Source organism: Mixophyes fleayi, chromosome 12, assembly GCF_038048845.1.
Source record: "Mixophyes fleayi isolate aMixFle1 chromosome 12, aMixFle1.hap1, whole genome shotgun sequence".
Classification (NCBI taxonomy): domain Eukaryota; kingdom Metazoa; phylum Chordata; class Amphibia; order Anura; family Limnodynastidae; genus Mixophyes; species Mixophyes fleayi.
In genome coordinates, this window is record NC_134413.1 from 85,049,634 (window position 1) to 85,064,394 (window position 14,761).

Sequence of the window (14,761 nt, forward strand, 5' to 3'; positions counted from 1 at the left end):
AGCTAAATGATCCTGTCACACAATAATGTTGGTCCGGGGGTAGTTGTCTTGTGTGAAATTGTGTAACAGGCTAAAGGTAGTGAGGTAAGATGGTGGTTGAGGAATATTATACGCTTGTCTGAATAGGTAGGTTTTCAGAGAACGCTTGAAAGTTTGTAGAACAGAGGAGAGTCTTATTGTGCGAGGGAGAGAGTTCCATAGAGTGGGTGCAGCCCGAAAAAAGTCCTGTAACCGGGAATGGGAGGATGTAATGAGGGTGGATGAGAGACGCAGATCTTTTGCAGAACGGAGTTGCCGAGTTGGGAGATATTTTGAGACAAGAGAGGAGATGTATGTTGGTGCAGCTTTGTTGATGGCCTTGTAGGTTAGTAAAAGTATTTTATATTGGATTCGGTAGAAGACAGGCAGCCAGTGTAGAGACATACAGAGTGATTCAACAGAGGAATAGCTATTTGCAAGGAAAATCAGTCTTGCCGAAGCATGCAAAATAGATTTTAGGGGTTTGAGTCTGTTTTTGGGAAGACCAGTAAGGAGGGAATTGCAATAGTCAATGCGGGAGATGATTAGTGCATGAATTAAGGTTTTAGCAGTGTCTTGTGTGAGATATGTGCAGATTCTGGAAATGTTCTTTAGATGTATGTAACATGATTTAGATATAGAGTCAATGTGGGGAACAAAGGATAGGCGTGAATCAAGGATTACACCTAGGCAGCGAGCTTGTGGGGTGGGATTTATGGTCATGTTATCAACAGAGATAGAAATGTCAGGTATGCTCTTGTTGGCGGGTGGGAATATTATTAACTCTGTTTTAGAAAGATTAAGTTTGAGTTGACGAGAGGACATCCAAGATGAAATGGCAGAAAGACAGTCAGTTACACGGGACAACACAGATGTCGAGATATCAGGAGAGGATAGATAGATTTGGGTATCATCCGCATAGAGATGATACTGAAAGCCAAAGGAACTTATTAGATTTCCAAGAGAAGCGGTATAGATAGAGAACAGCAGAGGACCTAGCACCGAGCCTTGTGGTACTCCAACTGATAGGGGAAGCGGAGCAGATGTGGCTCCAGAGAAATTAACAGTGAAAGAGCGATTAGAGAGGTAAGATGAGAACCAGGATAGAACTGTGTCTTGAAGACCTAGGGATTGCAGCGTTTGTATGAGAAGAGAGTGGTCAACTGTGTCAAATGCAGCCGAGAGATCAAGGAGAATTAGGAGAGAGTAATGGCGTTCAGTCTTAGCAGTGATCAGATCATTAACAACCTTGGTCAGCGCAGTCTCTGTGGAGTGTTGAGAACGAAAGCCTGACTGAAGAGGATCCAACAGGTTGTTTGCGGAAAGAAAGCGTGTGAGGCGAGTGTAGGCAAGTCTCTCTAGAAGCTTGGAGGGGCAAGGGAGCTGAGAGATGGGACGGTAATTTGAGAGAGAGTTTGGGTCGGAGTTTTGTTTTTTTAGAATAGGAGTAATCACTGCATGCTTGTATAGTGATGGAAAGATGCCAGTAGAGAGTGAGAGATTACAGATTTGAGTTAGAGGTGAAATGAGCACAGAAGACAGGGATCTACCAATTTGCGAGGGAATAGGATCAAGAGGACAGGAGGTAGAGTAGGAAGATAAGAAGAGCGTAGAAATTTCCTCTTCATTTGTGGGGTCAAATGAAGAGAGGGTGTCAGAGGGTAGTGGGAAGGAAATGAGCTGATGGCTATTCAAAACCTTGCAATGGATTTAGATGAATTACTACAAGAATTTTGTAGTGATTTGTAAGGTGACAGCCAGACTGTTTCTGTAGGTGATTTTGAAGAGTTACTGGACTGGATTTGGAGGAGTTACTGGAGGGGATTTGGAGGAGCTACTGGAGGGGATTTGGAGGAGCTACTGGAGGGGATTTGGAGGAGTTACTGGAGGTGATTTGGAGGAGCTACTGGAGGGGATTTGGAGGAGTTACTGGAGGTGATTTGGAGGAGTTACTGGAGGGGATTTGGAGGAGCTACTGGAGGGGATTTGGAGGAGTTACTGGAGGTGATTTGGAGGAGTTACTGGACTGGATTTGGAGGAGTTACTGGAGGGGATTTGGAGGAGTTACTCGACTGGATTTGGAGGAGTTACTGGACTGGATTTGGAGGAGTTACTGGACTGGATTTGGAGGAGCTACTGGAGGGCATTAGAAGGAATTACTGGACTGGATTTGGAGGAGTTCCTGGACTGGATTTGGAGGAGTTTCTGGACTGGATTTGGAGGAGTTCCTGGACTGGATTCGGAGGAGTTACTGGAGCGGATTCGGAGGAGTTACTGGAGCGGATTCGGAGGAGTTGCTGGAGCGGATTCGGAGGAGTCGCTGGAGGAGATTTGGACGAGTTACTGGACTGGATTTGGAGGAGTTACTGGACTGGATGTGGAGGAGTTACTGGAGGGGATTAAAAGGAGTTATTGGAGGAGATTTGGAGGAGCTACTGGAGAGCATTAGAAGGAATTACTGGAGGGGATTTGGAGGAGTTGCTGGAGGAGATTTGGAGGAGATACTGGACTGGATTTGGAGGAGATACTGGACTGGATTTGGAGGCGTTACTGGAGGGGATTGGAAGGAGTTATTGGAGGGGATTTGGAGGAGCTACTGGAGGGGATTTGGAGGAGTTACTGGAGGGGATTTGGAGGAGTTACTGGAGGGGATTAGAAGGAGTTACTGGAGGAGATTTGGAGGAGTTACTGGAGGGGTTTGGCAGTATGGTTGTAATGCTGTTGTAGTAGTGACTGAATGGTGTTTGTACAAGGGCTTTAATTTTCCGTTTCTTGTTACATTATGTTCATGAATCTGGCTGACAATCCACTAACAGCGCATATTACATTCCTTCCAATTAAACATAGCAAATACCTACCAGGAATGGTCCCAACACCAAACAACTGCTCCACGTGTGTGAGGATGAATTCAACTACAATGGACTGGACCCTGACTTCCATGAACGCTGCCGTTCCATTAAACCCAGATGATTCAATATCTTTGGACCTAAGATTTGTGCAATATTGGAGGACATTAGATGAATCATTTAGCTAACATATCAGACTGATTGCTATCTTAGCTGTTAATAGATTGTCTATTATTAGTATCTGTGATTTCCATTTATTATTATTGGATCAATAGCTTGTAATGCATAACTATTTTTGGACTCAACCAATCAGCAACCAGCTTTGATTACTCTAATGTAAGTCAGAGATGATGCCTGATTGGTTGTCATTGTTAATGTATTTTAGCACTTTGTACTATTTTAGTAAATCAACCTACATGTAAATGTATTAAGTTAAGGTGAAAAAACCTTTGTGTTGTGCTGATTGTAGTAGTTATTATTATCAGCAGGGAACTTGTTTTGTTCATATACAATCACTGAGAACAGAAATAGTTGTATCTCCTTGTAGAGCATTTGGGAAAAATAGATTTACAGCAATTATCACTGTACAATTCCATCCTAATGCTATTAGTGATGAAACACCTTGTTTCCAGGGATAGGATAGAAGGACACCATGAGACGTCTACCAGAAGTCTACTCAGATTGTACAAACATTTATTCCTAATAAATATTTGGAGAAGACTATGAAATGTATAACGTTCTGTGATTGTAAAGGCTGAGAGCGGAGGACTCAATGTGTCATGAATTGTGGACATATTGGGACTGGCACACACAACATTGCAGCTTACCTGAGCAAGTTCGGTGCCCAAACGATCGCCAGGTTCCTTGCGTGCATGTTTGTTTGGGAGCTGAATGAGGCCATGAAAACTAAGTGTTTCATAAGGTACTCCAAAGTCCTGGAAGACACAGGCAGTAATATATCTAGGGTGTTCATTGTCCCAAGCTGACAATATAATATTTTACCATTACTCTCTTACAATATGGTGAATTCCTGCTTCAATTTAAAGTTATCAACACTATCCTTGGAATATAATTATAATTAATGAGAGCACAGTGTTATAAGATGTGTGTGGATATCGTTTTGCACAAGTCTCAGATTTTCAGGTTTCATTTTTGGAATAAATACACAGTGTGGCTGTAGTTGTTATCTATAATGATTTGCTGTTTCTTTTCAATGTGATTTTAACAATATATAATGTTATTAGCACTAATTATATCATAGTAATATTGCCTAGAGCAGCGTTTCATCAGAAACCAGAACACTGGTGCAGGATGTGCAGGTACTTCTCAATGACCACCCTCCATCCGCCCATCGCCTGCCGTCTCCCACAAACACACTTCATCAACAAGCTGACTTGTACTGCGCAGCGGACTATACGACCTTGTAATTACAAATCAGAGTATAACATTAGATGGTGGACACCATACACCACTATAGATCTAAATGCATATAGCAGGGCAGTAATAGCTGTCATGCATCATGAGGCTGGACCTGTACCTGTAATGTGGAAGAGGAAGTTCCTTCAGCACCTCTCTTATCTTTATCAGCCGTTGTTCTTCCAGTTGGATCGCCACAGCATCCTTCATTATCAGAAAGCAGCGAGAAAAGTTTTATTACCATTTATCCAGACAGATTTTCTATTACTGGTGCTGGAACATGTGATGGGTGTTAGTAGGATTGGGATTAGTTGTGTTGGAACATGTGATGAGTATTAGAAGAGGTAGCATCACTGGTGATGGAACATGTGATGAGTGTTAGTAGGAGTTGGTTTACTGATAGTGGAACATGTGATGAGTGGTTAGTACGGGTGGGATAACTTGTGGGGGAACATGGGATAAGGGTTAGTAGAGGTGGGATTACTGGTGGTGGAACATGGGATGAGTGGTTAGTACGGGTGGGATACTGGTGGTGGAACATGTGATGGGTAGTAGTAGTGGGATTATTGGAACATGTGATGAGGGTTAGTATGGGTGGGACTACTGATGGTGGAACATGTGATGGGTGTTAGTACGGGTGGGATTACTGGTGGCGCAACATGTGATGAGGGTTAGTAGGGGTGGGATTACTGATGGTGAAACATGGGATGAGTGCTAGTAGGGGCTGGTGGTAAAACATGTGGGAAGTATTGGTAGGGGTGGATGATATGGATGGTTGGTTGACATGGAATCCATATTGGTGAGTGGACATGCACAATAAGATACTTACAGCAAACTTGTCGTAGAGTTGGTATGTCAATAATGGGTTTGGTAGTTCTCGGAAGTAGGCTTTGCAGAGGGAGCTGACACAGTGAACATCTTGCAGGTAAGTGCTCTTGTTCAAGTCCGGGGGCCGCTCCATATCAAACTCTTGTCTGAATTAAAATTGCCCAAATATACAACAAAGTCATATTTCCATATTTATTGTCTATTAATACTGACTGCTAATCTTATCACTGTGCTTTCGTGGTTGGTTTCAGAGCTACTCACCTTAACTTCTGAACATTGGAGGCAATGCCACAGAGCCTGTATATACCATCCACAATTCCATGTTCTTCCACAAACTCTGTGCAACTTTTTAGAACCTGAGGAACTGATTAACATTTTATAATTAACAATAAATTGTAATTTTTTACATATATCATATTTCCACCACCAGCAATCCCACCTCTACTAACAATTATCACATGATCCACCACCAGTAATCCCACCTCTACCAACACTCATCACATGTTCCACCACCAGTAATCCCACCACTACCAACACTCATCACATGTTACACCACCAGCAATCCCACCTCTACTAACACTTATCACATGATCCACCACCAGTAATCCCACCTCTACTAACACTTATCACATGATCCACCACCAGCAGTATCACCTCTACTAACACTTATCACATGATCCACCACCAGCAATATCACCTCTACTAACACTTATCACATGTTACACCACCAGTAATCCCACCACTACTAACACTTATCACATGTTCCACCACCAGCAGTATCACCTCTACTAACACTTATCACATGATCCACCACCAGCAGTATCACCTCTACTAACACTTATCACATGATCCACCACCAGCAATATCACCTCTACTAACACTTATCACATGTTACACCACCAGTAATCCCACCTCTACCAACACTCATCACATGTTACACCACCAGCAATCCCACCTCTACTAACACTTATCACATGATCCACCACCAGTAATCCCACCTCTACTAACACTTATCACATGTTCCACCACCAGTAATCCCACCACTACCAACACTCATCACATGTTACACCACCAGCAATCCCACCTCTACTAACACTTATCACATGATCCACCACCAGTAATCCCACCTCTACTAACACTTATCACATGATCCACCACCAGCAGTATCACCTCTACTAACACTTATCACATGATCCACCACCAGCAATATCACCTCTACTAACACTTATCACATGTTACACCACCAGTAATCCCACCACTACTAACACTTATCACATGTTCCACCACCAGCAGTATCACCTCTACTAACACTTATCACATGATCCACCACCAGCAGTATCACCTCTACTAACACTTATCACATGATCCACCACCAGCAATATCACCTCTACTAACACTTATCACATGTTACACCACCAGTAATCCCACCTCTACCAACACTCATCACATGTTACACCACCAGCAATCCCACCTCTACTAACACTTATCACATGATCCACCACCAGTAATCCCACCTCTACTAACACTTATCACATGTTCCACCACCAGCAATATCACCTCTACTAACACTTATCACATGTTCCACCACCAGTAATCCCACCACTACTAACACTTATCACATGTTCCACCACCAGTAATCCCACCACTACTAACACTTATCACATGTTCCACCACCAGTAATCCCACCACTACTAACACTTATCACATGTTCCACCACCAGCAATCCCACCTCTACTAACACTTGTCACATGATCCACCACCAGCAGTATCACCTCTACTAACACTTATCACATGATCCATTACCAGTAATCCCACCTCTACTAACACTTATCACATGTTCCACCACCAGTAATCCCACCACTACTAACACTTATCACATGTTCCACCACCAGTAATCCCACCTCTACTAACACTTATCACATGATCCATTACCAGTAATCCCACCACTACTAACACTTATCACATGTTCCACCACCAGTAATCCCACCTCTACTAACACTTATCACATGTTCCACCACCAGTAATCCCACCACTACTAACACTTATCACATGATCCACCACCAGTAATACCACCTCTACTAACACTTATCACATGTTCTACCACCAGTAATACCACCACAACTAACACTTATCACATGATCCATTACCAGTAACCCCACCTCTACTAACACTCATCACATGTTCCACCACCAGTAATCCCACCACTACTAACACTGATCTTTTAATAGCACATTGATAAAGACAATTTGTCTTTTATCCCTTGTGGATAGAGTGACAGCATGGACATGCTTTGATTGCTTTTATCTAGAAACAATTTATATGTGAACAGGAAACGTGAGCCCAGTGTAGGTTATTTGCTGATCCAAATACTTGCCATGTGGAAGTATATGGTTATGGCTGTTGCAGATATTGGTAACGTACGGCCACCTACGTAATTGTGGAGTCAGTGAGCCTCTGACTCCACAAGTAAGAAACAAGAAAACGGCGATTAAAGGAAACAATTTACTTTGGGCTGTTTTATAGTGCAGAGTCACACATCTGATGCAGCTTTCAGGTCCAAACTGATGAATTTTTCATCCTGTGGTTTAGAGGGTGAAAGTCAAACTGCATCTAATGTTTGCAGACACCTAACCTGCAGCTGTGATTGGAGAGAGGTGTAAGAGACCGCTCCTGATTGCCTGGTTCCGGAGCTTACTACCCCTCCGGAATGGTCCATCTCAATTATAAGAGGAAATATTTATGTCTAAAATCAAGTTATTCCTAATGCAACTATTTTATAGGGTTACAACTCAAAATAAACAATGCAATAACATTCTTTGAGTAAATCCCTGTGACAGGATGGACCGCCGATGCCGCCCTGTCTATTGCTCCTGGGAACCGGCTGGGCTTACGTTGGCACCGTTCCCTTTCGTTATCCCAAATGCGCCCTCTAACCGCAGTAGAAGGGGCTTACAAATGCTGCCACCACTGGACTCCTTACCCGCATCCAGTTACTGGTGCACCTGGGCTGGTACATCTGACCTTGTCCTATAGATCAGGGTTGCTGTGGATAGATCCCCGCTGGCCTATCACACTGACCAAAGCTGCTGGGTAGTGGGCAGAGCGGTGGTACTGGATGCTGGGTCCAAACCTCAGAAACAGCCGGGAACAGACTAGATTTAGGGTCTAATCTGTAGGTCACAGTGATAGAGAAGTTTCCAAACAGGTCTTTGAAGCAAGTGATGTTTATTTGCTTACACTGGTTGAAGGTTCCGGGGAGCAGGTCAGATGAAATAAGAAGAACAATTTTCAATACAAGACATTGCTTTTTACACAGATTTGAACACAGCCTCGCAGGGTAAGCCAGCCGCCTGAGGTCTGAGCTCTTTTAAGAATCAGGATGCAATTCGTTTACCCAAACATGGATTTACATGCAATGCACAGCTAACAATATTTACACTTATCTGTGTTATCCTAAAACTTGCTGTGACTTCCTGCATCTTGTTTTAGATGCAGGAAATCTAGTAGCAAGTCTTAATTAAACCTTCCTGTGCCTTCAGTTGCTGGACCCTCACACACCAAAAGGTCTATTTAACATGAGATTAACATGGGTCCTTTTTTCAGATAGCTGCAGAATACACGTTCCCAAAGAATGTCACAAAACCCCAAACAAGTCATTTCCCTACTCCAAGATACACAAAAGACTTCCTCAACAAAGGCTTATTGTATCAGATATATAATGCATTTCCTCTAGCAAAGTTAAAACAAACAAATTTCTTTCCCTGGTCTCAGAAATAAAGATATCTTCTTTACCAACATACACAGAATATCAAAAATAAATACATTTGCAATTATATAATAAGCGCCCTGCGCTATTTTCTTTAAATAAGTTTATACCACAAGTTATTTATAAGTGATCCAGTCACAATCCCTATCTAGTATTTACATAGAAAGCTGATTTTTTCTTTTCATATTGCAAAGTCTTTAGTTGATTGAAGTGTTGTGGTTTTAATGGCTCTAAACTGTTATATACCTGTGAAATAATCTAACAGAGTACTTGTCACTATATTGCCCCATGCATTATGCATTACTGGTGATTATGTTGTATAAATAGTCACATCATCAATTATTTATCACACATAACGGAGATTTCTGTGATCCTCACGGCAGATACAATATCTTGTTCATAGTATGGGCTCATCCGTCTATGACGTCACATAGTATGGGCTCATCCGTCTATGACGTCACATAGTATGGGCTCATCCGTCTATGACGTCACATAGTATGGGCTCATCAGTCTATGACGTCACATAGTATGGGCTCATCCGGCTATGACGTCACATAGTATGGGCTCATCCGTCTATGACGTCACATAGTATGGGCTCATCCGTCTATGACGTCACATAGTATGGGCTCATCCGTCTATGACGTCACATAGTATGGGCTCATCCGTCTATGACGTCACATAGTATGGGCTCATCCGTCTATGACGTCACATAGTATGGGCTCATCCGTCTATGACGTCACATGGTATGGGCTCATCCGTCTATGACGTCACATAGTATGGGCTCATCCGTCTATGACGTCACATAGGACTAAATTCCCAGCGTACTTATGGATAACACATCCTCTATATCTGAATCTGTGTACTGGATAATCATGTTATGTTATGATAGTGTCTCACTATGTACATTAATATTATTATTATTTACTTCCAATCTTCTAATGGGAAAAACAGTTAACAGTTAATATCAAGATTCCGGGTATGTGATTGGCAGATATGCAACTCTGGACTGGAGGTTTCTAATTGGTCAACCTTTAAAAGATACAAAAGTTTATGGCACGTCTTGCCCAAAGAAATATCATTAGCGAAACGGTCATCCACAAGGAGGGGAAGGACCCGTGTCATTACTAACTATGGATACAAAGGTCCTCATCAAAAGGCTAAAATCCTTAGTACCAAATTGCATACATACTGATTATGGGCTGTGCCACATGTAGGAAGGACAGAGCCACAAGGAACTGATGGTCCTACTCATGACAACAGGCTACAATGGAACAAACCGCTTGGTGCGTTGTGAGTGGACCTCTATCTCCCTGTCTGATAAGTGATGGATGAGGGATAAGAATTCTCAGAGCAAAACATCTCATCCCAAATATTCCTCTGATAGAGGAAGGTGGAATTAGGTTTCCCAAACATAAAGTACAGTGTCTCCTCTTTCTTCCACCTCCCTTATCTTTTTTTTTGTTATATTATTTTTTAATTTTTAAAGATTTCAAAGCTCTTTTTTTCTCTTTTATTAAATCTAGTTCAGTAGCTTCTTATAATTTTGTTAAAAAACAGTTCACCTAGGTCTCTAATTTCTCAAACATCTCTACTGGACCACTTAGCACCATGTAGGTGGATCTGATGAGAAGGACATACAATGTGATACATTGTATCTGTCGGTGAATGACCGTCTTCTTGTTGCGGTGCTGGTATTTCCTTTGTATTAGTGATAACAGTGACATTGACCAGCTCAGAGCGGCAAGTCTTTGGGTCTTGTTGCACTTGGAGGAGAAGCACATTCCAAATGCACTTCAATTAATCTAATAAAAAAATTAAGCACAAACACAAGTGTTGCATGTAATACAGACAGTCCTGGTGTCCCCCACTCTCAGGACACATGTAATACAAACAGTCCTGGTGTCCCCCACTCTCAGGACACATGTAATACAGACAGTCCTGGTGTCCCCCACTCTCAGGACACATGTAATACAGACAGTCCTGGTGTTCCCTCACTCTCAGGACACATGTAATACAGACAGTCCCGGTGTCCCCTCACTCTCAGGACACATGTAATACAGACAGTCCTGGTGTCCCCCACTCTCAGGACACATGTAATACAGACAGTCCTGGTATCCCTCACTCTCAGGACACATGTACTACAGACAGTCCCGGTGTTCCCTCACTCTCAGGACACATGTAATACAGACAGTCCTGGTGTCCCCCACTCTCAGGACAAATGTAATACAGACAGTCCTGGTGTCCCCCACTCTCAGGACACATGTAATACAGACAGTCCCGGTATCCCTCACTCTCAGGACACATGTAATACAGGCAGTCCCGGTGTCCCCCACTCTCAGGACACATGTAATACAGACAGTCCTGGTGTCCTCTCACTCTCAGGACACATGTAAGACAGACAGTCCTGATGTCCCATCACTCTCAGGACACATGTAATACAGACAGTCCTGGTGTCTTCTCACTCTCAGGACACATGTAATACAGACAGTCCCGGTGTCCCCTCACTCTCAGGACACATGTAATACAGACAGTCCCGATGTCCCCTCACTCTCAGGACACATGTAATACAGACAGTCCCGGTGTCCCCTCACTCTCAGGACACATGTAATACAGACAGTCCCAGTGTCACCTCACTCTCAGGACACGTGTAATACAGACAGTCCCGGTGTCCCCTCACTCTCAGGACACGTGTAATACAGACAGTCCCGGTGTCCCCTCACTCTCAGGACACATGTAATACAGACAGTCCTGGTGTCCCCTCACTCTCAGGACACATGTAATACAGACAGTCCTGGTGTCACCTCACTCTCAGGACACATGTAATACAGACAGTCCCTGTGTCCTCTCACTCTCAGGACACATGTAATACAGACAGTCCCGGTGTCACCTCACTCTCAGGACACATGTAATACAGACAGTCCCGGTGTCCCCTCACTCTCAGGACACATGTAATACAGACAGTCCCGGTGTCCCCTCACTCTCAGGACACATGTAATACAGACAGTCCCGGTGTCCCCTCACTCTCAGGACACATGTAATACAGACAGTCCCGGTGTCCCCTCACTCTCAGGACACATGTAATACAGACAGTCCCGCTGTCCTCTCACTCTCAGGACACATGTAATACAGACAGTCCCGCTGTCCTCTCACTCTCAGGTCACATGTAATACAGACAGTCCCTGAAGTCCCCTCACTCTCAGGACACATGTAATACAGACAGTCCCGCTGTCCTCACACTCTTAGGACACATGTAATACAGACATTCCCGGTGTCCCCTCACTCTCAGGACACATGTAATACAGACAGTCCTGGTGTCCTCTCACTCTTAGGGCACATGTAATACAGACAGTCCCGGTGTCCCCTCACTGTCAGGACACATGTAATACAGACAGTCCCGGTGTCCCCTCACTCTCAGGACACATGTAATTCAGACAGTGCCGGTGTCCTCTCACTCTCAGGACACATGTAATACAGACAGTCCTGTGTCCCCTCACTCTCAGGACACATGTAATACAGACAGTCCCAGTGTCCCCTCACTCTCAGGACACATGTAATTCAGACAGTGCCGGTGTCCCCTCACTCTCAGGACACATGTAATACAGACAGTCCCAGTGTCCCCTCACTCTCAGGACACATGTAATATAGACAGTCCAGATGTTCCCTCACTCTCAGGACACATGTAGAACAGACAGTCCCGGTGTTCCCTCACTTTCAGGACATGTGTAATACAGACAGTTCCGATGTCCCCCCACTCTCAGGACACATGTAATACAGACAGTCCTGGTGTTCCCTCACTCTCAGGACACATGTAATACAGACAGTCCCGGTGTCCCCTCACTCTCAGGACACATGTAATACAGACAGTCCTGGTGTCCCCCACTCTCAGGACACATGTAATACAGACAGTCCTGGTATCCCTCACTCTCAGGACACATGTACTACAGACAGTCCCGGTGTTCCCTCACTCTCAGGACACATGTAATACAGACAGTCCTGGTGTCCCCCACTCTCAGGACAAATGTAATACAGACAGTCCTGGTGTCCCCCACTCTCAGGACACATGTAATACAGACAGTCCCGGTATCCCTCACTCTCAGGACACATGTAATACAGGCAGTCCCGGTGTCCCCCACTCTCAGGACACATGTAATACAGACAGTCCTGGTGTCCTCTCACTCTCAGGACACATGTAAGACAGACAGTCCTGATGTCCCATCACTCTCAGGACACATGTAATACAGACAGTCCTGGTGTCTTCTCACTCTCAGGACACATGTAATACAGACAGTCCCGGTGTCCCCTCACTCTCAGGACACATGTAATACAGACAGTCCCGATGTCCCCTCACTCTCAGGACACATGTAATACAAACAGTCCCGGTGTCCCCTCACTCTCAGGACACATGTAATACAGACAGTCCCAGTGTCACCTCACTCTCAGGACACGTGTAATACAGACAGTCCCGGTGTCCCCTCACTCTCAGGACACGTGTAATACAGACAGTCCCGGTGTCCCCTCACTCTCAGGACACATGTAATACAGACAGTCCTGGTGTCCCCTCACTCTCAGGACACATGTAATACAGTCAGTCCTGGTGTCACCTCACTCTCAGGACACATGTAATACAGACAGTCCCTGTGTCCTCTCACTCTCAGGACACATGTAATACAGACAGTCCCGGTGTCACCTCACTCTCAGGACACATGTAATACAGACAGTCCCGGTGTCCCCTCACTCTCAGGACACATGTAATACAGACAGTCCCGCTGTCCTCTCACTCTCAGGTCACATGTAATACAGACAGTCCCTGAAGTCCCCTCACTCTCAGGACACATGTAATACAGACAGTCCCGCTGTCCTCACACTCTTAGGACACATGTAATACAGACATTCCCGGTGTCCCCTCACTCTCAGGACACATGTAATACAGACAGTCCTGGTGTCCTCTCACTCTTAGGACACATGTAATACAGACAGTCCCGGTGTCCCCTCACTGTCAGGACACATGTAATACAGACAGTCCCGGTGTCCCCTCACTCTCAGGACACATGTAATTCAGACAGTGCCGGTGTCCTCTCACTCTCAGGACACATGTAATACAGACAGTCCTGTGTCCCCTCACTCTCAGGACACATGTAATACAGACAGTCCCAGTGTCCCCTCACTCTCAGGACACATGTAATTCAGACAGTGCCGGTGTCCCCTCACTCTCAGGACACATGTAATACAGACAGTCCCAGTGTCCCCTCACTCTCAGGACACATGTAATATAGACAGTCCAGATGTTCCCTCACTCTCAGGACACATGTAGAACAGACAGTCCCGGTGTTCCCTCACTTTCAGGACATGTGTAATACAGACAGTTCCGATGTCCCCCCACTCTCAGGACACATGTAATACAGACAGTCCCTGTGTCCTCTCACTCTCAGGACACATGTAATACAGACAGTCCCGGTGTCCCCTCACTCTCAGGACACGTGTAATACAGACAGTTCCGATGTCCCCCCACTCTCAGGACACATGTAATACAGACAGTCCTGGGGTTCCCTCACTCTCAGGACACATGTAATACAGACAGTCCTGGGGGTCCCCTCACTCTCAGGACACATGTAATACAGACAGTGCCGGTGAACCCTCACTCTCAGGACACATGTAATACAGACAGTGCCGGTGAACCCTCACTCTCAGGACACATGTAATACAGACAGTCCCGATGTCCTCTCACTCTCAGGATACATGTAATACAGTCCCGGTGTCCTCTCACTCTCAGGACACATGTAATACAGACAGTCCCGATGTCCCCTCACTGTCAGGATACATGTAATACAGACAGTCCCGTTGTCCCCTCACTCTCAGGACACATGTAATACAGACAGTCCCGTTGTCC

The 14,761-nt window shown here is 44.7% G+C and overlaps 1 protein-coding gene across 2 annotated transcripts in view; it reads right to left on the bottom strand.

The window, feature by feature from the left end:
• ARHGAP30 (Rho GTPase activating protein 30) overlaps positions 1–14,761 on the bottom strand; it is a 54,685-nt gene that overhangs the window by 18,416 nt on the left and 21,508 nt on the right. For both annotated transcript variants that reach the window (XM_075193189.1, XM_075193188.1), the window contains exons 2-6: positions 5,370–5,472; positions 5,110–5,254; positions 4,402–4,484; positions 3,692–3,799; positions 2,877–3,004 (exon numbers count right to left, since the gene is read on the bottom strand). In XM_075193189.1, the coding sequence (XP_075049290.1) occupies positions 2,877–3,004; positions 3,692–3,799; positions 4,402–4,484; positions 5,110–5,254; positions 5,370–5,472 (567 nt within the window). The remainder of the gene's footprint in view (positions 1–2,876; positions 3,005–3,691; positions 3,800–4,401; positions 4,485–5,109; positions 5,255–5,369; positions 5,473–14,761) is intronic.